Genomic DNA, 27,695 nt, shown 5'->3' on the forward strand with positions numbered 1-27,695 from the left:
GGAAATTTGGGGATTTGGGGACACACTAGTTATTCACTTGAGATTCCTTGTCATCAAGTTACTATGAAATCAGTTGAGTGCTGTTGTAAGTTTTCCCCCAGAAACATTCAGCCAAGAAGGAACAGGGGAGATGAGGATATTGGGATTATGAAGTTGAGGTTTGGGTAGTAAAATAAGCAAAGGGAGAAAGGAGTGGATGAGTAAGAGTATCCCATGAAGGCAATTTTGAATTCTTGTGATGGACCATAGAACCTAACTTGTACAAGAAGAAATGAGGCAACAGCTTGGGTACTGGATTGGGGATGATAACAGGAGCACACTAGAAAAAGAGACGAAGTTAGAAAGCCTGAGAGTCAAAACTGTTTGAGTGAAGAGGATAGAGTATTTTAGTATGACAATTTCTCGGGTGTGGCAGTGGGAGAATATGGCTGAGGTAGAAAGTGGGCAAGAACATGGGTGTCCTGAGAAGCTAAGCTACGTGAAGGTGTATGGGGACGAAGATGCCATAATGAATGATGACAAGGTGACGTTTGAGAGCAACCAGAGGAATTAAACCATGCATAGGCCAGGGAGAAAGTACTGAGGTTCCTAGAGTGACCCCAAAGAAAAGGGGTGGCAGATGGTCTAAAGTGACAGTGGGGGCTTCAGCACAGGCAGATTTTAGGGAAGAGCAGGGGAGTAAAAATAGACATTTAACCCCTCCAGGCCCAGGATTAGAAGGATATAGGGAAGGACTGCATTGTCCCAGCAGAGAGGCAGGTTTCCAGCGGCTGAGGCCGAAAAATTGCAAGTTTGAGGCCAGCCTCAACAACTTAGGGCTCAGCAACTTAGTGAGATTGTATCTCAAAATAAAAAATAAAAAAAGGACTTGGGATGCAGCTCAGTGATGAAGTGCCCCTATGTTTAATCCCTAGTAACAACAACCAAGAAAAAAGAGGAGGAGGAGAAGGAGGAGGAGGGACTAATTGAGGCAATTATTTAGCTAACAGTGAATTTTGAATCCTAAGATGTCTAGTGTAAGGATTTCAGGTTTGTGGGAGGTATGAAAAGGTGTGCTTTAAAAAGATTGATAGAACTATGTATTGGTGGGCATACGAATAACAGGAATGACTTTTTGTCTTAAAAATCTGATCCATGTGACAACTCAATTTGTCAGTTACATATTTTCTAGAAAAAGCTAACTGTGGGAGAGTTATATTGCCTGTGATTTTTGTTTAACAGGAGACTAATCACACACAGCCTGACTAAAACAAAACATTAAAATATGCAACATATAACTTGCAACCCTCAAGCTAACATTTACTATGGAAAACTGCTTAACTGCTCTGAAGAAGTTTTTTTGGAAACATGCCCACAAATATTTTCAAAACAGGACATTAGTTTGGTAAAATAATTAAGTTAAAATAATTAATTAGCCCATATATATTTATTTTTGAGAACACACATACCACAGGGAATGCAATATATTAAAAAGCACCTGGGGTATGATCTAAGTAACAATGGTGTCTTCAGAAAGTATGGAATTTTAGAAAAAAAAAAAGATTACCTTTGTGATGTGGGCAGAGGCAGAAATACAAAGCTTGGCTTCCAAAAGAAAAGGGAGAGGTGACTATGGAGGACTTGGGAGTGAGGACTCTAGACTTCCAGGTGTCAACTGGCAACCCTAGGCCCTTTCTCCTTGTCTCAGAAAAAGGAGAAACCTCATTTCATTTCCACGTAGAAAGAATATTGAGGAGATAAATATTGAGGAGAATACACAGGTTGTCCATTAACTCTTACTAATAGAAATGCTTTCAGGAAATGATCAATCCTATGAGTCTGAAAAAACAACCTCACTCTCTCCTAATTTCCTGTAAATACCATAGAATTCATAAGATATTAGACATATTATAATAATATAAGTAACTGAGTATTGTTCATACACATTAAATAAAGACTCAAACAGCCTAATAGATTTTTCTCCTAAAAGATAATGTGCTAGCTTCACTCTTTCCTGTCTTACTGCCCTTTTTCTTCCTAACTGCTAGCTTGTGACATGGATAAAAATCTCTAAAACACACCAGAGTCCACATTACAATACCTAAATTGCTTGCAGTTGATAGAATTTTGAATTAGCCTATTTGTTATCAGATGGATGTGCTCAGCTAAATAAAGTCATAAGACAAACAAGTTGAGATAATTAGATGGTGCTGATTTTACCTGCAGCGTGCACTTGACTTTCATGATTAATTCTGTATTGATGACTACATGAACACATGTATTCTGAAAGACACAGCATCAGAGTGGGAGCAAAGGTATAGAGTCCCCTGTGACCATGAGTATCAATTTGAACACCATTATCTCACCATTAGTAGTTGGTCAGATATCTTGGAGAAATGTAGCAACCAATCAAGAGTTATAATTTATTTTAGGTAGGAACTCAACTACAATGTGAAAAAGAAAAATCTGACAATCATAATCAATACTGACACCCACTGGGTTAATGAGTTCCTGTCATTACAATAACAATGGAATAAAAATGGTAAGAAAAGGATCTCTTCAAAGTGCGGTGATTAAGCCATTAATCCAGGGAACATTTATGTAGGTGAAATTTATTTTAAAGCAGGTTTTAAGATACAAAACACTGAAAAGTTAATTTAAGGCTCACTCTCTATATCACACAGACAACTTAATCTTTACAAAGGGTTTCTATTGATCTTTAGAAAATGAGAGAAGAATGCTTGTCCTGCTCCTGTGGTTCCCTTGTTAAGGGATGTGATCCTCTATTTTCTGTTTTCTACTGGCCCTTTGTACTTTTTATACTTTATATATTGACCCACATCACATAAACACCTGCTATGAGAGAGAAACTTTTAAGTTTTAAAAATATATTGACTACACTCTTTTCTCAAACTATTCTGATCTGAAATGTCAGGTTCAAGAATATCCGTGTGGCTACAACTTGAGATTCTATTGTCAACAGAATGGGTGGAAGGAGGAGAGCTGGTTCATAAGATATTAAAATATGAACAAAACACATTTAGTATGGTGAGCATATTTATTCTCCATGCTTCAGTTTCCTCGTTTGCAAAAGGCAGAACACAATATCCTCTGTTTTGAACATAAAGCATTTGGCACAGAATTTAACTTGTAGTTATTTCAGCAAATAAAATCACCTTTTGACACCGGGCACAATGGCCCATGCCTGTAATCCCAGCAGTTGAGGAGGTAGAGGCCAGAGGATCATGAGTTCAAAGCCAGCCTCAGCAATTCAGCGAGGTGCTAAGCAACTAACTCATTGAGATCCTGTCTCTAAATAAAATACAAAAAGTCACCTTTCTTTCTGGGTTGCCCTATGTAGGGCAGGGAGTAGCTATCTCTTACCATGCAAGGAATGTCTGGAACCTCCTCTTATGGGCAGGATGACCTAACCACTTCTACCACAGTCTCTTTACAGACAGTTCCATTATAGATGTAAGATCAGTGCTGGTTTCTAGGCAGTCTCTAATTAAAGAAACCTCATACTCCTCTCCTCTTTATTTTGCAAAGTTTTTTTGTGTGGGTGTTGGGGGGGGTTACCAGGGATTGAACTCAGGGGCACTTGACCACTGAGCCACACCCCCAGCCCTATTTTGTATTTTATTTAGAGATAGGATCTCACTGAGTTGCTTAACACCTCGCTTTTGCTGAGGCTGGCTTTGAACTCATGATTCTCCTGCCTCATCCACCCAAGCCATTGGGATTACAGGCATGGGCGATAAAGGAGTGTTTTAGTTAGCTCTTTCATTGCTGGGAGCAAAAGACCTGACAAAAACAATTAGAGGAGAAGAAGTTTATTTCATTCTTGGCTTCAGAGGTCTCAGTCCACAGATGGCTGACTCCATTGCTCTGGGCTTGAGACGAAGCAGAATCTCATGGTGGAGGAAAGCAGCTCAGGACATGGCAATCAGGAAGCAGAGAGAGAACTCTGCTCACCAGGAAAAAAACTATACTCCAAAGTCATGCCCCCAGTGTCCTACCTCCTCTAGTCATGCCCTATAGTTACCTTCCAGTAATCCATGTCAGTGGGGTAAACCATTAATTTATTATTCCTCTCATAATATGATCATTTCATCTCTGAAGTTCTTGTATTGTCTCACACACCAGCTTTGGAGGAACACCTTATATTTAAACCATAATAAGAAGTAAGAGTTTCCAAAGATTAACTACTTTCTATCACTTTCTTTTATGAAAACAAAAGAATTGTGCCTGGCACTCACTGTATAACATGTTTTTTGTATGTCATCATATATATATATATATATATATATTCTTTATAAAAGTCCTATTAAAGTAGGTTTGGGATTATGAAGTGGATATCAATATGGAATGAAAAATGCCAAAATGTGAGGCTTCTCCTTACTGATAAGAATGTTATCAGTCATGAAAATAAAGGATGGATCAAGGGCAGACTAATAAAATTGAGAGGTAATATTAGGCTTTGTTTTAAAGCACTCTTCTTTCAACACTGTTAGCTGTGAGCTAAATCTTCCAATGGCAGTTTCAGGTAACTAAGCTATACATCTAAGTCTATATACCTAAGAACTGTGCACTGTCTTTTCATTTAAAAATAATAAAAAGACATCGTCAGAATTCTTGTGCCCTGGATGTGAGACTCTGTGGCACATCAATTCTGCAAGCTGTGACAGTTCTAGTTACAGAAGGCTTGACAATTCCTAACATCAAAACATGTTCACAGCTGGGGATTTCAGGTGACAGCTTCATCCTACAGTCAGTGTTGAGTGCTTCTTGGACACAGGTGGGTGTTATTTGTGTAGGAATCTTCTTGATCTATTTAGGGAATCAGAGAGTTAAGATGTTTAAAAAAAGACAAAATATTTGTCAGGCATATGTTCAAAATTAGTATTTTTTCCTTATCATTTGATTTTTCTAAACATCACTGCCTTATTGCTAGGTATATGACTGACACTACTGCATGTTACTGTCTGAGTGTTTTGTAAGGTGGAGGCAACAGGTCTCAGAGGGTAATCTTTCCACTGTCTCAGTATAGTTCGATATTGTGGTGCAGGGTTGGTGAGAGAAGCTATGGCTTTAAATTAGAATGATGGAAAAAGTGAAGTGAAACTCTCATAATTATTACTTGAACTTCTGACAGTGGTAATGAGAAGGTTATGGATTGCATGATACACTGCCCCAAGTTTGTACACTGAAATCCTAACCCCCAGCACTTCGGCATGTGACCTGACTTGGAGGTGAGGTTTTTTTTTTTTTTTTTTTTTTTTTTAAAGAGAGAGTGAGAGAGGAGAGAGAGAGAGAGAATTTTTAATATTTATTTTTTAGTTCTCGGCGGACACAACATCTTTGTTTGTATGTGGTGCTGAGGATCGAACCCGGGCCGCACACATGCCAGGCGAGCGCGATACCGCTTGAGCCACATCCCCAGCCCTGGAGGTGAGGTCTTTACACAGCTCATCAAGCTGAAGTGAGCCCATTAGGGTAGATTCTAATCCAACATGACTGGTATTACAAAAAAGGAGAAATATGGACATAGAAACAGGGAAAGACAACATGACGACATAGAGAAAAAAAACAAACCTGTCATCTACAAGGCAAGAAAAGTGTCCTGGAACAAATTACTTTCCTCATAGGCCTCAGAAGGAAACAACCCTACCAATACCTGGATTTCTGACTTCCAGCATCCAGAAGTGTGGGACAAAAAGCTTCTGTTGCTTAAGCCACCCAATATGTAGCACTTATTTATATTTATAACAACCTTAGCAAACTAATACCATGAATAATGTAACATCTAGAACAGAACTCAGCAAACTATGGCTGTGCACCAAATCCAAAATGTAGATTCTGTGAGCTAAGAATGTTTTTCATACTTTCAAATAGTTTTTTAAAAATGATGGCAATTTGTTTTCTCTTGTTATCTAAGTATATAGACACTATCTCGATTTTGCCTCTTGAGAGGTGAAACATTTAATATTTATATCTGGTCTTATGCAGAGAATGTTTGCTGACCCATAACCTAAATAAGAATCAAACTGGGTTCAGTTCCAATTTCATAATCAAATTATTGGAAGTTAACTTTCAGCCTCCATATTTTTAGTGGTACAAAAGAGCTTTTTAGTAACTTTTCTGGTTTCATACAATTAATATGAAACAGCAAAATATTAAGAAAAATATAAAATATTAATGAGGAATATCCTACATCCATAATTGTAGCAGAGTTTCTTCTGAAATAGTAATATAAATTATACATACACCAAATTTTAGAAATCTGTGGTTTTATGCTACAAATCTTCTAACCTCAGGGAAAATACTTGCTGCTTTAGATAGAATCCTATGATACTGAAACAAGAAGTTTGAAAGAAAATTGCCATCTGATATCCTATCATATTTTGCTATTTAAGTTTGTGTTTGAATCTTTTGATCAAGGTTAAAAAAACAACAATGATGCTGGATACCTTAGAAATATCTGGGGCTATAACTTTGAACATAAAAATTCTTAAGTAAACAAAACAAGTAGCACTATTCTGGGTGATACAATTTTGAGAGAGTTTCATACTTAAGCTGTTTCCTATATTGCCTTCAAATGTTAACACCCCACATGCTTCTTTCTATATCTATGTTCTCTACCAAAGAAAGCATTTCAACCATTCATGCATTTAAACAAATATTTAATTGGTACTACAGTGTCTCAGACTATAAGCTAGATGTTAATACTATAAAGTCAGATAAGACATGGAATAAGTACTTTGAGAATAATGTGGAGAGCAATTATAAAACAAGAAGGAACATGATGAAATGGGGTTTCAGAACAACAGGTGTATATTTTGTGACAAGAACTGTAGACTCTGGAGATATTACTGTGAATACAACATAGTTCTTATCCTTGGGTATGTCATAGGTTTCTGGAAGTGACAGACTCACAAGTTCTTAAAATAATGTTTTAAATTTATAAAACTACATACACCTAATGCACAGAGAAAGGATACTGAGCCTCATAAGAGATTTTGAGGACAGTTCACGGTTGGTAACACCTGAAGTGAGTCTTTGAAGGATAAGCAGGAGTTATGAAGAAAAGCAATTAGTATTCTACCTTGAGTATGGGATTCCAGGCATGACCAAAGGCACAGAACAGGTCTGGGGGTGTTGTGCAACAGTAACAAATAATTTAGTATTTTTGAAGTGTAAACTGTGACATCAGGCAAGGCAATAAAGAGGTAAACCTGTGAACCAGAAGCCAGAAAGCCTAGGTTTGGAACAAAAGGAGAAGGGAGTGGAGACAGAGTGCACCAATACTTCCACAGATACAGCATGTCAACAGGTAAGTATGGACTCGGGCATTCAAGATGTTTCTTGGGCTTTGGTGGTTGGCTCTGGACTGTTTAGACCAAGGGACTCTTAGAGTCCTTACACAAACTTCTTCTCCCTACTGGATTTGAATCTTGAATTGTGTTGTAAAGAGAGTTATGAGAAAGGAATCATGCCTCTCTATTGAAAATACCACAGCCATGCCATGAGAGAGGGAACCAGGTATTGTTATATCCAACGATATCCAAATTCATAGTGAACTATGGGTTTCTCAACTATGCAAACAATCCATACTTTTTTGGTTGTAGGCAAGTTTTTAATATGATGTTCTGTCATGATTCAATCAGCCTATTATTATATCTAGAAATTACCATTTCATTCACTTGTTTTTAGTTTAAAATGAGGCTACAAAAACCTTCCAGAGTCATATACATACCCAGTGATCTAGATGAAATGAGAAGTTGGGAATTCAAACTATCAACCCCTCTTTCATAACCAATCATAATAAAGACTGTCTCCCAACACTTTATTTTCTCCAAATGTATACTGCTTAAAGTGATTTATGAACTTGTACTCAGTGAGCACATGTCAGAAATATTGGAAGAGTAGCAGGTAAATGATGGTCCTACTTAGGAGGACTCGTACCTAATTGCCAGGTATAGGATCCAAGCAGGGGAAAAAAAACTGTGAACCTCAACATTATTATACAGACTTCATTTAGTTACCCTACATTCAACCTTCAACTCTGCTTCCCTGAGAGAGATTAATGTAGTTCTCTTGTGACCCATTGGTAATTCATAGGAAAAGGTTGTTATAACAGACAGGGTCTGGCCTCCCCCAGGGCTCTGGCTTCCTATGTCAAGATGTGATCACTTGATCCTGCATATCACTACTACAATGTGATGCAGCTGAGAGGGCTCTCACCAGAACTGGTGACGCAAGTACCCTGCACTTGAACCTTCAAAACTAAAGCATAAGAAGTAAAATCAACCTAGATGCCCTTCAGTAGATGAATGGATTAAAAAATTGTGGCATACATACACAATGGAATATTACTCAGCAATGAAAGAGAATGAAATCATAGCATTTTCAGGTAAATGGATGGAGTTGGAGAAGATAATGCTAAGTGAAGTTAGCTAATCTCCCCAAAAAACAAATGCTGAATGTTTTCTCTGATATAAGGAGGCTTATTCATATTAGGGTGGGGAGGGGGAGCATGGGAGGAATAGATGAACTCTAGATAGGGTACAGGGGTGGGATGAGAAGAGAGGAGGCAGGGGGTTAGAAATGATGGTGGAATGTGATGATCACTATTTTCTAAAGTACATGTATGAAGACACGACTTGGTGTGAATATACTTTGTATACAACCACAGATATGAAAAACTGTGTTCTATATGTGTAATATGAATTATAATACATTCTGCTGTCACATATACATAAAAAATTAATAAAAAAGAATAAATGAGATGGATTCAAGCTATAAAGCTTCTTCGCAGCAAAGGAAACAATAACATGCAGAGAGAGCCTACAGAATGGGGGAAAATCTTTACCACAGGCATCTCGGATAAAGCATATCTCCATGATATTTAAAGAATTCAAAAAACTTAACATCTAAAAAACAAATAACCCAATCAATACGTGGGCCAAGGAACTGAACAGACACTTCACAGAAGAAGAAATATAATCAATCAACAAATATATGAAAAAATGTTCAACATCTTTAGTAGTTAGAAAAATGCAAATTAAAACTACTCTATTATTTCATCTCACTCCAGTCAGAATGGCAATTATCAAGAATACAAACAATAAATGTTGGTGAGGATATAGGGAAAAAGACACTCAAACACTTCTGGTGAAATTGCAAATTGGTGCCGTCATTATGGAAAACAGTATGGAGATTCTTCAGAAAACTTGGAATGGAACCACCATTTGACCCAGTGATCCCACTTCTCCGTTTATACACTAAAGGACTTAAAATCAGCAAATCACAGTGATGCAGCCACATCAAAGTTTATAGCAGCTCAATTCACAATAGATAAACTATGGAACCAAACTAGGTGCCCTTCAACAGATGAATGGATTAAAAAATGTTTATATATATATAAAGAATGAAATTATGGAATTTGCCAGTAAATGGATGGAGTTGGAGAATATCATGCTAAGGGAAATAAGTCAATCCCCTGAAAGCTGAATTCTTTCTCTGATATGCAGATGCTAATTCACAATGAAGGGGGCTAGGGAAGAACAGTGTTACTTTAGATTACGTAGAGGGGAGTGAAGAGAAGGGAGGCTGAATAGGAGTAGGAAGGATAGTAGAATAAATCAGACATTATTACCATATGTACATATATAACTATAAACCAGTGTGATTCTATATTATGTACAACCAGAAGAATGAGATATTATACTCCATTGTACATGATGTATCAAAGTGCATTCTAACATCATGTATAACTAATTAAGACAAATTTAAATTTTTTTTAAAAAACCTGTGAACTGAATAAACCTCTTTTCTAATAAAGTTACTCACCTCAGGTATATCATTACTGTAATGAAAAACTGGTTAACACATATACCAAACATATAGTACAACCCAACCTGTAAATAGAGATGTTGGGAAAGCCTAGGAAGAAATATACTAATACAATATCCTTGGTTGTCTTCGGAATGAGAAAACTATAGATTTCTTTGAGATTTTCCTTTAAACTTTTGCATATTCTGTGAATTTTATTGAATAATCACAGAAAATTTTATGCAAAATAACTACTTAATTCAGAAAATAAGCCCTCATTTATTTTTAAACACTTTTCATTTATAATTTATCTGAGAAAAACATATGGAAGTTCTGTTAACACTTAAAAAATTCAGCTCATTGCAAAAAACTTCAACTGTTTCAAACATAAATTAAATCAAACCAAAAAACAGAAATGGATCACATATGACTCTAATAAATAAATCCATGTCACCTACTCTGTGCAGTCAGAGACAGGAAGATACAAATTTATCAGCTGCTAGCCGGAATTTGCAATTTAATGATCCAAAGATGAATGCCTCACCCCATTTTCTAGCCTATTACAAAAAGAATTTATCCCTAGTTCTTGAAGGAAAAAAGCAAATGCTTCATGTATAGAAGCAATTTCTTAAACAATTAAATTAACCAACAGAATTGCTTGGTTTTCTTGCTCTTGATGTAAAGAGGAAAATCATGCAATTTAAAGGTCCAGATTGTTTTATGCTTCATCTAAGTACTATTAGTAATTTTCTGTCTATATGCCACATATGTCTCCCAACTTTTTGTTATTTGAGCTTTGCAGAAAGGTATTTCAACAAACATTACATTTCAAGATAATGACATCTCAATACATAAAAGAACAAACACTGAGAAATTGTTTTACTGATATTAAGAAGCCAGCCACCATTTAGAAGCTCCAAACTATGTGAAAAATTGTTCTTTTTTGGTTTTAGATGGATTGGTAATCTTTAGTAGAAATAGAATATGATTATTCACTGAATTATATTACTAAATTTTTTGAAGTTGTATAAAAGTTTAACAACCTGTTCATATTATATAGATCTGTTTCGAACAAAAGGGAAAAAATAACTAATTTGCAAAATCAGATGTCATCCAGGCATAAATATTTTAATTAAACTAATTTTATTAATCACAGTAATAGTATAGGATCAAATCATTAACACACTATCTATAGGTAAGTTACTTGATCTAAGAACTCTGCCTTATTTATAAAATGGTACTATTAAAACTCACTTTGTAGGGATTTTGCAAAGATATGTTCTATAATATATTTAATTAATACAGTATTATTACAGTTACCAACACATGCTAGGTCCTTACTACTGATGTCATCTAAAGCTATTTTTAATTATAGCATCCTTGCCTTCCTCCTTTTCTTCCCCAACATCTTCACAAGATTTCTTAGTAAATCACATTGGAAGCAGACAAGAGAAATTTGTTTTTGCATAGATAAGAGTACTGGAGTAATCTCCACTATTGGAAGATGAATTTCATAATGTTAAAGTTAAGTTTTGGCTTTATTTATTTAATATTAAGACCAATCTTTTAAAGAACACCTCCATGTATTTTTTTCAAAGCTCCTTTGAATCTCAATGGCATTTTAGATTTTAACAATCTCTATTCTAATGTGCTTGAATAGAGGGTCCCCAGGATGGGGCATAGTTCTTGGTAGGGAGTATGTTCTCAGTATATTTGTATGGTATGAATCAACTGTATAAGGGGTATTTCCTAAAACTACTGAAAGTTTATAAGATTTTTCACAATGGGGTCAGCAAGAGAAGTCCAGCATCAGCTCCTAAGCCTGTCAAAGATGGCGAGAAAGCATCAAATAAAAGTGGTTGTTTTTTTTTTCTTCTGTCATGTTTTGCTTGAACTCTGTATTTAGAATAAAGAAATGTTGGGAAAAGACAGACTACTTGATGATAAAATGGAGCAATTATATTTACTTTACTTCCATCTCAGCCTATTAATAATTTTTGTGTTTGCTTTTAATTATTATAGAAAGTCAGTAAGCTAATGAAGGAAGTACTTAAGGTATGGGAACACGGTGATTCTGTGATTAAGCTGGAGCAAATCAATACAGAATAGAATGAATTATGAGAGCATACACATACTAGTGAAAAGCATAATGAATCTGACTCCTGAGACATTTGCTTAGTGACTTAGGAGAAATCTGTTGTCTTAACTTTTCCGGCTGGGAATAGGCTTCAAAATGGTAAAGTCTTCCCATCCTTACACATGACTCCCCATATGATTTTATGGAGACTTTATTATGATCCCATTTTAACAACAATGAAATTTTCTGCATATGCTATAACAATTGTAGATTTAGAGATTTAAGATGATTAAATGTTTAGAACCACTCTGCCTTCAATAGTTACATGCCTAAAACAATAAAAGCTGTCATAAATTTAAGATGCATGTAAATTTTTGACAGCTTTTATTGTTTTTATAAACAATGACTTCAGATTCTGGACTATAATTTTATAAAGCAAAACAACCCACCTGGTGGTATAATTCAAATATAATAATTTCTATAATATATGACCATTTTCTATTTTAAAAATGTCATCATTAAACATGTAAAAATCAGTTTAAAAAGTATGAATAGTTAAATTGATTATTATTGAAGTTAGCAGCCATTATATTTAGGCTTTTAGTTTAGATAGCAGTTTGATGGACAAGGTATCATTGTGACTATGAATTTATGAGATTTTGTTTATATGCTATAAAGAATTTGATACCAGAAGATGTCTCCTCTTACTTGAAATTGACTCTGTTGTCACAGAGACACTTGGATAAATCACCTGCACAAACAAACTTTGATTTCGGTGACATTCTACTTAGTAGCTCAGACTATAGCTTGGAACTGCTCCAATCATTCAGGAAATAGCTACTTTTGAAATGTTAAACTTCATATTTTTATTTAATTATCTGGCAGATACTTTCTTCTGCTAATCAACCTCTTTCATTCTCTTCCATTTATTAGACATGCTATGGACTTCTTCTAAACTCCCAACGTTTCTGTAGAATTCTTTTTGTTTCACAGACAGCATGCTCTGCTTCACAACCATCTCAATTCAGCATAAGCCTAATTTTCAATCACTTCATATATACTCTAAGGAGCACATCTAATTAAATTCAACCACTCAATTCCCAATTCAGGATCCATCCAGTGAGATACTTTTTTTTTCTACTCCTATAGTCAAGCTCCTGAGTAAGTCTATAGAAAGTAGATACTGATTGAATCTATTATAAATTTATGGTTTCAAGTATTAACTATTAGCCTTGAGTTATGTGAAGAATGCCTTTCACAGAAAATGCACTAAATGGTATACAATCTAAATTTAAAACTTTGTGCTTCACATCACTAAAAATACAAAAAGATAAACTATTAACTGGTATGATTTGGTAAAAGAACTTGCATACAGAATATATTTTAAAACACTTGTTAAATTCACTAAATAGAGGCCAAACAAATCAATTAAAATGCACAAAAGGTTTAAGTAGACATTTAAACAAAGAAGCTATAAATAAACTAAAAACTACCACTGTTATCAAGTGTAGACCACGATGAAAACTGTAAATATTATGCACTGATGATGGGAATGAGTTCGTATAGCAATTTGGAAAAGAGGCCATTTCATAAAAAGTTAAACACAAATTTGTCGTACGACCTAGATATTCAATCTAAATGTGTCCATCAAGGAGAAGCAAAACACAGATCTCCTTACTGTGAATTTAAGACTTCACCATTAATTCTATAGCAGTATCATACAAAAGAGTTAAAATAGTAGAAACAACTCAATTATTCATCAACTCACCAACAGATAAACACAAAGCTGTATATCCTACCTATCATTCAGCAATAAAAAAATCAACTACTGAGATATATTACAACATGTATGACCTCAAAAACATTGTGCTAAGAAACTATATGCAAAAGACTATATGAATCCATTCATACGAAATATCCCTCATCCATAAAGACAGAAGGTGTTCAAGTGGTTGCCTAGTGCTGAGTGTCAAAGTGGAGACGGATGGCAAATGGCACTGAGAGATCTTTGGGGGAAGGGGGAAAGTTGTAAATCTGGATGTGGCAGTGCCAGTGCTTGAACAACTCTATGAATTCACTAAAAATCACTGAATTGTACGCAAGAAAAATTTTTACATGTAAGTTAGATCTCAACAATGCTATTATTCTATTAGTGAGGCTTTCAAGGCCTCTCTGCAAACCTTTTAATTTCAAATTTTGATAAGTTTCTCAATATCCTATCCTACACATATGTTCCTCACTCTCAGCGATTTATTAGCTTCTACTTTACAGAGAAAGTAGAATTATAAATTCCAGGTACTTCCCCACACCTCCAAAGTAGTGATAATAGCACTTTTTCTGTTTCAGAGAGGGAAGGGTCTCTCCCCTCAGCTAACTTCATAGTGCTTACAATTTTAAGTTCTTTTCTTAGTCTGTTCAGGTCTCTGTAACAAACTGCCACAGACTTGATGGCTTCTAAACAAACAACAGAAATTTCTCATGGTTCTGGAGGCTGGGAAATCAGAAGTCAAGGATTCAGCAGATTTGGTGTCCAGTGAGGTCTTAACTTCCTGGTTCATAGACCACCATCTTTTTGCTGTAATCTCACATGGTAGAAGGCGCTAGGGAGCAATCTTGGATCTCTTTTGTAAAAGTACTAAATCAGGAGGATTCTGCTTTCATTATCTGATCATCTCCCAAAAATCTACCTCCAAATATCATCAAAATGAGAGTTAGACTTAAACATATGAATTGGAAAGGGAGTATAAGAGTTAAATCTATACAGTCCAATCATTTCTAGTTAGATTTTTCCAATTTTTTAAAAAGAATTATCATATTATTTTGTCTAGGAATTCACTCTTTTAATGCCTGCTGGAATTTTTACATCCCCCAAACAAAACAGAGAAAACCAGTGATAAAGTCATTTTCCTCCTATCCCTTGTGATCACTTTCAACTGGCCACCTTCCTCACCTTTACTGTTACCTTTGTGAAGATCACCTCTGCTTTCATTGTGCTTAACCTTCTATTTCCTTCTCATCTCTTATAACCTAGCACACTCCTTAAGGACTTCATTGAAACTAATATTGATATGGTCACTAATAAGAAATTCGTCGCCAAACTACATTTCTTCAGAATCTGACATTGTTACCTATTCCCCCTTCTCTCCATTTCAAAACCATCATCAGTTAACCCTAGCTCAGTTTACCCTCCTCAGTTTTTGCATCAGAGCTGACCTCTCTGACTCTCCAATGTCTGAGCTTCCTTTATTTACTCTCAAGATGTTAAGGGCAAATTTGCTCTCAGGATTCATTTTCTCGCTCCACATCAGAGATTCAAATGTGCTTCTACTGTGCATAGTGTCAATTCACACAGTGATTAAACATGATTTAATTAGTTACTGCCAAAAAAGGCCTTAGGCTGGCCCAAGGCCAGCTCCACTGAGAGATACTAAGGCTGGAAAACTGACCTTGAATTTGTGCTTTCTTGCATTAAAACAACAACAACAACAACAAAAAACTTGGAGATATGGCTCAGATCATTTCACCACTGTTACTTGCACCTGGTGGGAAGCTTCTCCTCACTGGTGCATTTTTCTTTCTGAACAGGCAGTATCATTACCAGCTGTACCTCTGTCAGAAGCTTTAAGGGACATGAGTAGTTTACACAACTATAAGCGAAAATGTTGTCTCCTGCTTTATATAAGCATCTTTGCTTATATAGATTATTTGCTATTGAAGAAAGATAATATCTTTATTCATTGTCCTCATAGATCTGTTAGGAGAATTACCAATATTTAAAAATTAGATTTCACACAAAAGTCTAGACCCAGCCTCACTGGAAACCTCAACTGGTTTGGCAACCCTGTGCCTTTTTTTTACCACACTCAAGTCTTCCCAAAGGCAGCAACCTCTAGAGCAGAAGGGGGCTGCCAACTTAAGTTGGTCATATGCACTATGTTTTTTGGCTATCTGTAAACTAAAGTTCTCATCAGAAACCACCTTTGCTGACTCGTGGCCATAAATTTCTAGCCTCCAGAACGGTGAGAAATGAAGTCCTTTAAGACATTCACTTTGAGGTATCCTTTGATGGCAGGCAAACCCAAGTTCCTCTAGGAATAAAGGGTGTCCCCAGACCCATTCCCACTGCCATTTTTCATTTATGTCTTCATCTACTTTTCACATGGACTTTTTTTTTTTTTGGTACTGGGAATTGACCCCTGGGGTGCTTCACACTGAGCAACATCCCCATTCCTTTTTTATATTTTATTTAGAGACAGGGTCTCCCTGAGTTGCTAAGTGCCTCATTAAGTTGCTGAGGCTGGCTTTGAACTCATGATAGTCCTGCCTCAACCTCCTAAGCTGCTGGGACACAGGCATGTGCCACCACACACAGCTGGATGTGGACTTTTACAATCATTTCCTAAGCAACCTACCTGCCTTGGTATCAACCATCTCCATTAATCTTATATTTCAGAGGGAGGATTCATTCAAAAATACAATGATTATAACAACCATTGCATGCTTTTGCTTTGAAAAAATTAAAAAGCTAATTATAATTAGTAAAAATTGTTCATTATTATCTGTAGGCTCAAACACCCTAGAATGTCTCCCTAAGTCCTTTATCTCTGGTCATTCCTAGTACACTAGCAGAATCACATTCAATGTTCCTTATGCCAAAATATTTTGGGCCTCTATGCTCCCATTCCCAAAATTCCTTCTGGTTCTCCAGGGTATGTGTCACAAATCTTATGTTTTTTTCAAAGGCTCTACTTAAAATATACTGTCTTTTGTAAATGTTTCCCTTTACTTTAACTGTTATGAATATATTATAAAATTTCCTAGGGAGTCTCTAACATGCCCATGAGGATTAAATTTATTTTATGATCTTTTCTTAGGTTAAAAAGGAAATGGGGTTGGTATTGATTGACATGGAACATCTTTAAGCAACACAATACTTAGAATATACCATAGCTGGCTATTGCAAACCCTCTTCTTTGGGGGGGGGGGCATTTTCAATCTGCTAGTAAGAATTACTCAGCTATTCTTGATTGCCCATCTACATTGTTACCAGAAGTTGATCAGATGGGAACCTACAGCCTTCACTATAGCAACACCAACAACTTGAGTCCTTGCTATTCCAGCTAGCTGGTTTTGTGCTATTATCTAAATGCATTTCAGTAACATAGCTTTTAGAGAGAATACCTAACAAATTAAAAAAAAAAAAAACACCCTTGAGGATTTTTTTTTTTTTTTGGCTTTTGAGCTTTCTTATTAGTGAACTGTTGAAAAGCCTTATTTACTAATTTGCTAAGAATCAATCTCAAATATGCTTCATATTATTTAAAAGAACTTTAACTAAAGTAGCTGGGAAACCACAAGGATGAGAGGTAAGCTATGTGAGTCCTTGAGAAAAGAAAAAGGCCAAAAAGCAAGAGTTGTATGTTTTTAACAATATCCTCAAGAAAAACATCAAACTTTTAATCTAATGATGTGAAATAAGTTTTAATTCTTATAGAATTAGCTTCCCAGTAAATCAGAGGGTATCTGCATTAGAAAAAAAGAAGAATCAGCATTCTTTCAAATATAGAAAGTAAGTCTATGTTTATAATTTTGCTTTTATAAAGATTAGAATTATAAGTCTTGTCATCAGCAACACAATTGTTCACTATCACATAGTCAAAATGATCTTGCAAACTAAATCACTTTAGTTTTTTAAAAATTCCAAAATGATCTCATGTCAAAATAAAGCCTTCTTTGTATCTATTGTAAAACCCTTGTGACCTTATTTGTGAAACTGCCTCGTACACTCCTCACCATCACATATGCTGACAGATTTACCTGTCTGCATCCACGGTCACATCATGAACACCTCTCTGAATGACATCTCTTGAAGTAGTTGTGTCTGGTATTCGATTCAGACTCCGAGTGTACAGGTTAAGCCCTCCATCTGTCATGTACCTAAAGAAAAATGTCTAATTAATCAAGAGCAAATTAAAGAAACCCCTCTGTATAATTTTAACTTAATAAATTGTATTCTCAATTTTAAATAATTACTCCAAATATATTCTTAATATTTTTCTGTATAAACATTTTCCTCATCAGAAAGAAGTAAAACATCTTTTCAGTTTCATTAGAAAATCAGTGTTTCTTACTGCAACAAGTAGCCTAATATAAAACTTGTTTTTATTTTTTGCTATCAATATTTTGCACAGGTTGTGCATAACCCTGACAAAATACTAATATGATGATGTAATTTCGTAAATACCATTTTTTGAAGAATTGTAGGTCATAGGAATAATGGAACATCACTAATCTTACTTTATTTGATAAATAACAATTATGCCACAGTTGGTCACTGTCATAAAATAATTGTTTCCAGGACCCATTCTAAAGAGCTTACTTTAATAAAGTCACATTATTATCTACATTTCAGAAATGAAGAAAACAAATGCTAAAATGTTAAGTACTTGTATATGTCACTCAACCACCCATGGCAGAGCTGAGAAATGAGTCTAGAAAAGTTGACTAGAAACTATGATCTTAACTACTATGCAAAGTGATCTGAGATGGAGGGCCTACCAACCCCCCACTTCCTGTCTTTGAGATCACCCAACCACCACCATGCCACGGGGAGGGGATGGCAAGTCCAGATAGTCAACATACTCTTAGATAATATTGCTTCCTTGGCTACTGAGTTTAAATCACGGTATTTAAACCATGTGGATATACATCTCCAAAACTGTTTTGTTTAGCATTGCATGGTTGTCAATAATGTGATGTGATGTAAATAACGTGATGTTCTTTTGTGACTTCTTTCACTTATATTCACTTATATTTTTCACAAATTTTTCATTTTGATGTATAACATTTTAGAGCTGTAGAGTGCCATTTTATAACTGCACTATAGTTTTAAAATGTATTTGACTATCAATGTGAGTTGGTTTTAGTCCTGTAGATGCAAACAATGTTGCCATAAATGTTTATGGGCATGTTTCCTTGTGCTTATTGGTAGTAGTTTATTTAAGGTCTATATTTGGGAGCAGGATTTCTGGGTCCTACATATATATACATATATCCTATTTTACTATCCAATGCCAAATAATGTTTAAAATAATTTCAGAAATGAAACTCCTGTTGGTGGATGGGACAGTTCATTATTTGAGAAATTTGCCAATATTTGGTATTTTTGCATAACCTGAGACACATGAAATGATATCTAATTTTCATTTTAATTTACATGTTCCCATTACTAAGTAGGTTGTTCATACTATTATTTTGTTATAGGCCATTTATGTTTATATAAATTATATGTTAATGTGTTTTGCCCATTTTCTTAGATTCTACTTTTTTGTTTTGTCTTCCTCTCTGATACTAGTCCTTGTCTAGTTAAATACACTGCACATATCTGTGGCTTATATGAAGTTAACCTTGGTGATTTTGTCTTGATCATTATTAGTATGTAATATTAACTTTTCTGAATAAACGGAAGGTTGGCTTAAGTAGCTTTCTAATTTCACATAGCAATAGTCCCTGTTACGTCTGTGTAATTTAAAAATTGTGTAGTAGGTTGCTTTTGCAGACTTTGGCTCTAGTGCCCTCTCCCACTTTTGTTAGGACCTTCTCTGTTTGCACCTTTATTGCCAGCCACTCTCTCTTCAGTGTGATTCTACTCCCAACACTCTGCCTCCTGTAGCCCCTGTCCTGGAAGAGACCCATGGCTGGACCATTTGAATACTTTACAGGTTTTAGACTGCTGTGTTCCTGTCATAAAGTGACCATCGTCGCTCGCAACTCTTGGCTAGTCAAGTGGCCCAAATCCCTACCAGAATCAGCCAATTTCTGTGTGCTTTAAGTCAGTTTTGGTTTCCTATTTGAGGCTCTTTTCTCTTAGTATCATCAGATGTCCCTTTGCTATCCTCTGTGTCTTCTTGGGAGTTGAGACAGTACCTTGTCATCATCTTTGTTGTAATTAATTATCTTCTCCTTTTTATACCCCCCCCTTTGGCTCTCTTCCAGTCTGGTTCCAGTCTGCATTCTTAAATATCATGACATAGTGGCCCAATGACATAGTCTACCTGCCCAAGCTTCTCTCTGAGCATCTAGGTTTTTATTTTTTTTTAATACAATCATTAAAAAAAGTTCAAACTTTTATTAGTATAGTTTTCTTAGCTAGCACATTTGCAATAGGGGGCATCTTTTCATGCTATCTGTGCTGAAGTATAAATTTTAGGATGATGTATCAATCAACTGATCAATCATAAAACACTGCCCAGAATGCAATAAATAATATGCCATTGCTGACTAGTACTGCCAGCTGTTTTTTTTAAACCATTAAAATTTCTGTCTTCACCAAAAATGGCTCACATCTTGAGTATGAAATCAGAGGCGGAATTAAGATTAGGAATCAGGGGCTCACCAGAAGTCCTCTTAGTAGCTCAGGTACCCTGATCTTCCCACTGTTATGCATACTGTCATCATTCAAAGTTTACTAAAGGAGAACTGAGGAGGCAATAGTAAAGCCTTCTTAAATTCCATGCCTCAGAATTCTTAAATTATTTTGTATTTGAGTCATGTGGTTTGAGGAGAATTTTAATTTAAGGTTACATGCATTGCTTATACTATTTAAAACCGGGATGCCTAAAGGTAACTTCAATTTCCACCCAATTAAAAGTCTGTAACTTTTCTCCTAATTTTCCAGTGTTACTTTTCTCTTTATAAATGGAGACTTTTTCACACTCATTATAAATAAGAGGCCTTACTCTGACTAATTCCTAATTACTGAGAGATTCACATCCCCAAGTGTGTAAAGTAATTTCAAAAAGAGAAGAGATAAGTCTTTGCATGCTTCAAGAAATTTTGAATTCTCAGAATACCAATCAAGTAATTTTTTTTTATTTCTACCTAGAGCATATGGAAAAAAAAAAAGAAACTTCATTCCCATTTGCACTGACTTCATGCATTCTTAGGGTTACATGAGGGGAAAAAAAAATCCTAAATCAAACATCTTCATTTTTTACTGTATCTATTAAGACTTTTGTTCCTTTACACAGTAAAACATACTTAAAAAAACTGTCAAGAGAAAGTGAACTTTTTGATTTAATATTTTTATGAGTTGTTACACAGGTATTTCTGAGCCCCTTTTATGACTTAAAGAAAATATCATCAATTTAAACGCTTTCTAGGATAGCTCCATCTCTTTCATCTCCTGACATTTAAATTCTAAGCTGAGGTACTGGGCTCCTTCCTGCAAGTGCCAAGAAGGGCACATTACATACACTGGTAAGCAACGTGCCACACCCCTGGCTGTCCTTCAGTCAGTATCTTCCAAACACCCTTGAGCTGAGACCATCCCCATCCCCTGTCAACCATGTCTAGTCTTTCCCACACAGGAAACAGCACTGACTTGAGCTTTAAATTTCATTCTCCTGCCCTCTCACATGGAAAAGAAAAAAATATATAAGCCCATGCAGGTAAATATCTCTTGAGGAAGCTTTCAAACAGGATTAGGGGTATTTGTGACATAGGACATGTGGGCCACCAATGCCCATTTAAAGAGACTCCTTTGTGAGACTGTCCAAGGCATTCTTTGAAAGATTCAAGGAACAAAAATGAAGGCGTATAGAAGTATGAAGCAGATATCAAAGGAGCCATGAAACAAGTAAGAGAGGACAAAGGATCTAAAACATTTTCTTTTTCTGAATAGCCAATTCAGCAGTCTGGCCGTGTCTCATCAAACCAGCTTCCTCCTCCTGTGCACACAGCTGAACCATATTTTCTTGACTCTCTTATAGTTAGATGTGGCCATGTGGTTTTCTGGAGAGAAAATGTGGGTGGAATTCATCTGCAAAATGTCCAGGCCTGGTGCAAACAAAATATTCTTAGACCATGGTGCTTCATCTCTTTTGTCTTTTGCCTATTGAATATCAATGTCCAAGGTGACTTGATAATAGTAGAATTATCATCTTACTCTCTGAATGACTATGTGGTGTACCTGCCCTAACTGAAGGTAAACAACACCAGGGAGGGTTTTATGCGAAGGAGAATGAGCTTATTTGTGCTATGTTACTGAATTTTTTAGATTGCTGTGTTACCAAAATTAGTATTACCGAATACAGGTAGTATTCTAGAAAAGACCAAATGTTCCTGAGGAAGGTATGCCTGTAATATACGTTACTAATGAGAACTCAGTTGTTTAAAATAGTTCCTTAAAATCAGAATACTTATGCACACAAAAACACACATATTTACTTATTAAATGAATAAGCACTTACACAAGTACAAAAAATGTTAATATGTGAACTTTGTGTGGGTAGGTACTGTGTATCTGTTGTTCACTATTACATGCTCAGTGCCCAGAATGTTGCTTAACACACAGAATGAACTCAACAAATATTTTTGTAATATACATATACACACACACATACATATATATATGAATATATATAAATATATATATAAATATATTCTTCTATAATAATATATATAATTGAATTTATATATACAAATATGTCTATGTATATGTTATGTATGTGTATGTGTGTATGTATATATAAAATATATATGTATACATGTATGAATATATATAAAAATTGAATTTATATATATATATATATATATATATATATACACACACACAAACACACACACACACACACACAAATGTGTGTATATGTTTATTAATTTATGATTTCCCTTTGTACATTCTTTCCCCAGGAGGCCTCATGCCTCCACAATGTCCACTATCTTCTACTGAGATATCTCTCTCTCCTGGACACTACTTTTGCTTTTTTCACAAACTATATCCCACTCTTTCCAACGCATCTATACCCTCAACAAAAAATCAGCTCCCTCTCTCATCCTATTTTCTTCAACGGTATCCTTTACTATCTCCTGTGTTTACAACGTAGGTATCTTGACTGATTTCTTTCCCTCCCATATATCCTCATGTGTGGTCCATCATAATCCCTGCAAAATTTTTTCTTCCAAGTGCCTCCCTCATCAATTATTTTTCTCACTTCACCCCCACAAATGCCTTCTAACCTTGAATCTGAACTCTTAACATAGTTCCTGAATCTAGCTCCAGAGTTTCTCATTTGTATCCATTTTCCACCAAACAGGTCTTTCAAAAACTATCACCTTCTTCATGTCCTGTTCCGTGACTATTTCATAATCTCTATGAAGTTGCAGTTCCCATTGTTGATAGTACACAGTTCAAACTTTCTAGGATGATGATGTTGAGGCCTGTTTTGACAGTCCCCAGCTCTTGGAATTTGTCCTTAAATATTCATCTTCCATGCCTTTCAGTTAGAAGAAAGAAGACTGAATATCATCTGACCCAACTCTCCCACTGGTTCTAAAAATTATCTTTTTGTCAAGTTTACTGAATGGCTTACACCTTCTTATTTAAACTTTTCTTACAAATTTTCTCTTTTAGCATAAATTTTCCTCATCTACAGTTATTTAAATCAGGAAACAGAACTAAACTCATTTCTATTTCATACCAGAGTTTAGCACTTTCTTCTGATTCTGAATTTAGCTCAGTTTTTATCTACTGAATCTCTCAAAATTATCCACATGTTGTATGTGGATGCTCCTCTGATTTCTGATTTAAGCTGTTCCCATGATACGCTGTGTGCATAAATGCACTCAATCCTCATCATTCACAAACTCTGCATTTGTGAATGTGCCTACTTTTCTAAATTTTATTTGTAGACTCAAAATCAATACTTGCTGTACTTTCATAGTCATTTGTGGACATGTGCAGAAAAGTGAAAAATTCAAGTCTCAGGGGTTTTCAGGTGAGGCCAAACAAGGGAACACTCGATCTACTTGTTTCAGCTCTCATACCACCCAAAATGTCCTATTCATGGTCTAGTGCCACCTTTTCACATTTTGGTCCTTTCTATTTGAAATCTTAAGACTTAAAACACCCTCTAGGTGTGGTGCAGAGGTGCCATCTGTGTTCCTAAGTGCGAGAAAGCTAAGAGGTGTCTCACAGAGAAAATGTATTAGACAAGCTTCAATTAGACATAAGGTGTGGCATTGTTGTTTGTGATTTCCATGTTACTGAATCAAGGGTATGTATTCAATAAAGTGTGTTTAAGCAGAAACACTCATAAAACACGGTTATATACTGATTATTTAATGAAAATGTAACTAGAAGTTTGCAGAAACCTAAACCTATTCTTCCCCTAGGAGCAATGGTTCAGTGCTCACTAATTCAGTACTTGTGTGTCTCATATAATAAGACAAAACTACCAGGAATAATGAAATTGCTTGGATATATATATATATATATATATATATATATATATATGCACATATATAAATATATGTGCATACATAGAATATATATTTGTATATAAAATTAAATATTCATTCAATGGATTTGAAGAGTGAATGTAAAACATGAAGATACATATATATTCACATTTAAAGAAATAGAAAAAGAAAGGAGAAGATAGGAGGGAGAACAGAAATAATGGAGAAGAAAAAAGGGAAATATGAGGGAAAGATTATGTCTCGGATATTTCTATGTTGCCATGATGTTCCCTGGACTGGGTATTCCCTTGTAGGACACATTACATATGTATAAATATGCTAACTAAAAACAAGTACAGTTTCTATCATATTAACTATAAGAAATGTAATGATAAGAAGGAGGATAAATCTATCAAATACTTAACACTGTGCAAACTTTGGGATAAGTGAAATTTTGTTGATTATTTCCTTTATTCTGAAAAACTTCATGAAGGTGCTATAATTTTATCCTTATTCCAGCTAACAAAAATAAGTAAATAAAAGAACTGGAGTAACACAAGTTCCAAGTTCCCAAGGGGTCCAATGATAGAAAGGAATTTGGTTTTCACTCTGATTCCAATGACAACCAAACTACAATCTACCCTCCTCATCATTCATCTCCCTTATCCTAAAATTGTTTGAAACTCCAATAGGGTGGATACCAGAATATCATAGCAGAGCAATACATGTGATCCAAAGCTCTTTTTTCTTTTTCTTTTTTTTTAGTTCTTGTCATCATTCAAACATAAGCTCTTCATCAATAAAATCAGGGAGGGTTACCCATATGGAAGAATGATTTCTTACACTGGGCCTCTAAAATGAATAAAGATTAAGAGTAGGTCAAATCTCAGACTCACATGAAAATTACAGGTAAAGTTCATTGGCAGACTTTTCCATAAATTACAGAGCCTCAGTTTTGAAGTCATACTACCTGGATTCTAAAGCAAGTCTGGCCTTTCCTATGTCCACCATTTGGGCCAATTGGGCTCAGTTTCATTATATGCAAAAATGTCTAAAAATCTCCTCCCCAAAGGGTTGTTGCTGGAGGGGAGATTAAATGAAATAATAAATTTAAGCTCTTTAACAAAATATGGTAGATAATAGGAAGTGCTCAAAATGGCAATTATTAGTAGAAGACAGTTTAAAAGAATATCCTATGCCTGCATTAGGGCTCATTCTCTGATTAAACCAAGGATTCCAAGCTGCCAAAATACAGGGGAGAATATAATAGAAGACAGAAGGAAAACAAAGACTAAGATTTTTTTTAAAAGTGTGATACCATTGAAGGAGAATATATTGATCAAAACTTTCTACTCTAAAATTATTTTTCCCTCATTTAATTGGAAGCATATAATCAAAGAATGCTAGAATTTTTTTTTCTCTTCAAAGCTGTTAGAGGCAACCTGAGCCAAAAAAGAAAGTCAAGCAGTTCAGCAAAGCTCCTCCTGTCTTCTTCCCACGTCCTTCGCTACAAAATCTGTTACTGAGAGCATGTGAAAACCACTCTGAAAAATACAGGCCACATGGGTTTCTGAAAACTAACCAAAGGAAAATTTACTGGCTTAAATGAAAAGAATCTACAGAAAACTCAGATATTTTACTTTCCATGTATGGTACTGTATACCTTGGATTGTTTGCTTTTCTAAAGATCAGGTGAGTGAAACTCCCATGTTTTCACAGGAATGTATTCCAAGAGGCCACCTCCCCTACTCACATAGTGCTGCTGAGATCAGGACCACTTACCCACTGTTGATGTCATCAGTTCTGAGACTTTTCCCAAGAATATCACCATCACTCATATATCCACCAACATCCACTTCAGAAGACATGTCCAGGTCACTGCTTGCTTTCTCGCTCATGTCAATCTGTGACATGTTTCCCAGCCGTGAGACGGCAGCTCTGCGGAGAGGCGTTGTGTACATGAACCTGGAGGGGTCAGTGTGGATGAACCGACTGGTACTGCTACGTGGGTAGCCAGCACCCATGGAAGGAGCATCACCCGCCTGCAGGCGGGGACATGCCTGGCCCAGCCTCCAGGTCATGGGAGTGGGTCGACTTGTCAGGTTAGGTATGGTCCTTCCATTCACTTCTGTTGTCACAGTGCTGTCAAATGTTGTCTCCAGGGTGCTGTCAAATAAAAAGGGAGATATAACCCACCTCTGGTTCAATAGGGCCACAGGCCAAAAATGCACAAAGACAAGAAAAGACCAGAGTCTCATTTTTTAGCAGCATAGTACTTTCATGAAAGCTAAATTACTCATTTGTGATTCTAATCACTTTTGCATATGTCAAAATGTGGGAAGGGAAGTTCATTTGCAGTTATTTTTTGTTTGTTTGTTTGTTTGTTCTTTTAAAGGAAAGGTCATCATTACATTTTGGATAAAAACCAATTTGTTTCACTTTCCCAACAAATTCTAAGCTAAACCCACTGTAACCTTCTGAGACCTATCTTGAAAATTAATTGCAATCATGCTTGAATGATTTCTATCACTCCTCCCTAGGCACATATCCATTGAAGTTTCTGCCACTCTTCTCTGGGACAGGCATGAAAATCTTAGTTGTGATGGGGTAGTTGCAGCTGCTAATTCAGTTTGAACAGCAAATTATACAGAAGAGATGGATAAGGGGAAAAGTCTCTGGGTGTATGCTGAGAATTTTCAGTTCAAGGATTATTACTAATTGATTATCATGTAAAATTCAAATGAAAAAATACTAAACGATAAGTGAAACTTCTTCTGTATCATTATTAGAGAAATGAAGTGCTTGACTGTAATTGTTTTTTTCTTTATTGGCCCAAAGATTCACAGAATTGAGAAAAACCTGTGGCTTATTTGGGTCCCACGAAGACTAGACATAGTTTCTTCTAAATTCTGCCTCAAATCTGCAATGTTTTTAACTGTTCTCATTCTTCTTGTTTCAGGGTCTTCACCTGGAAGAGAAGCATGATAATAAATTCATGCAATTTACTGTTCTTAGGATAATTTGTATACATAGCCAGGCAATATAAGCCCTCTTCTTAAAAGTCAAAAGATAGTTAGGAAATTCCAAATAACTCTTATCATTTGAAAATTAGAATTCTTCTTTCTACAAATAAAATGTGATCAGAAACAAATGTAATCTCACAAGTAGTAACATTTAAGTGTAAAAAAAAACATTACAATAACACTTGTAGTTCTATGACCCTAATCATTGCGAAAATAGCCACTCAGAAATACACTGTATGTCCCTGTGGCTCAGCAGGTAGAGGCAGGAGGGTTGCGAGTTCAAAGTTAGCCTCAGCAAAAGCAAGGTACTAAGCAACTCAGTGAGACCATGTCTCTATATAAAATACAAAATAGGGATGGGGATGTGGGGATGTGGCTAATACTTTGTATGTGGCTTAATCTAAAACTGAATGATACAAAGGATTATTTGTATATTAATTGTCTCAATAATGACCTATACTTAGAATGGGTAGGGTAAACTTGCTCATGTAGCAAGTACACATTTAGATTTTAGAATACACAAGAGGCCTTTTCTCATAGAA

The 27,695-nt window shown here is 35.6% G+C and overlaps 1 protein-coding gene across 4 annotated transcripts in view; it reads right to left on the reverse strand.

The window, feature by feature from the left end:
• Nav3 (neuron navigator 3) overlaps positions 1-27,695 on the reverse strand; it is a 349,764-nt gene that overhangs the window by 119,347 nt on the left and 202,722 nt on the right. For all 4 annotated transcript variants that reach the window (XM_026396971.2, XM_026396970.2, XM_026396969.2 and 1 more), the window contains 3 exons: positions 26,990-27,098; positions 25,913-26,296; positions 17,708-17,827 (listed from right to left, as the gene is read on the reverse strand). In XM_026396971.2, coding sequence (XP_026252756.2) covers positions 17,708-17,827; positions 25,913-26,296; positions 26,990-27,098 — 613 coding nt within the window. The remainder of the gene's footprint in view (positions 1-17,707; positions 17,828-25,912; positions 26,297-26,989; positions 27,099-27,695) is intronic.

Source organism: Urocitellus parryii, chromosome 5 (assembly GCF_045843805.1).
Source record: "Urocitellus parryii isolate mUroPar1 chromosome 5, mUroPar1.hap1, whole genome shotgun sequence".
Classification (NCBI taxonomy): Eukaryota; Metazoa; Chordata; class Mammalia; order Rodentia; family Sciuridae; genus Urocitellus; species Urocitellus parryii.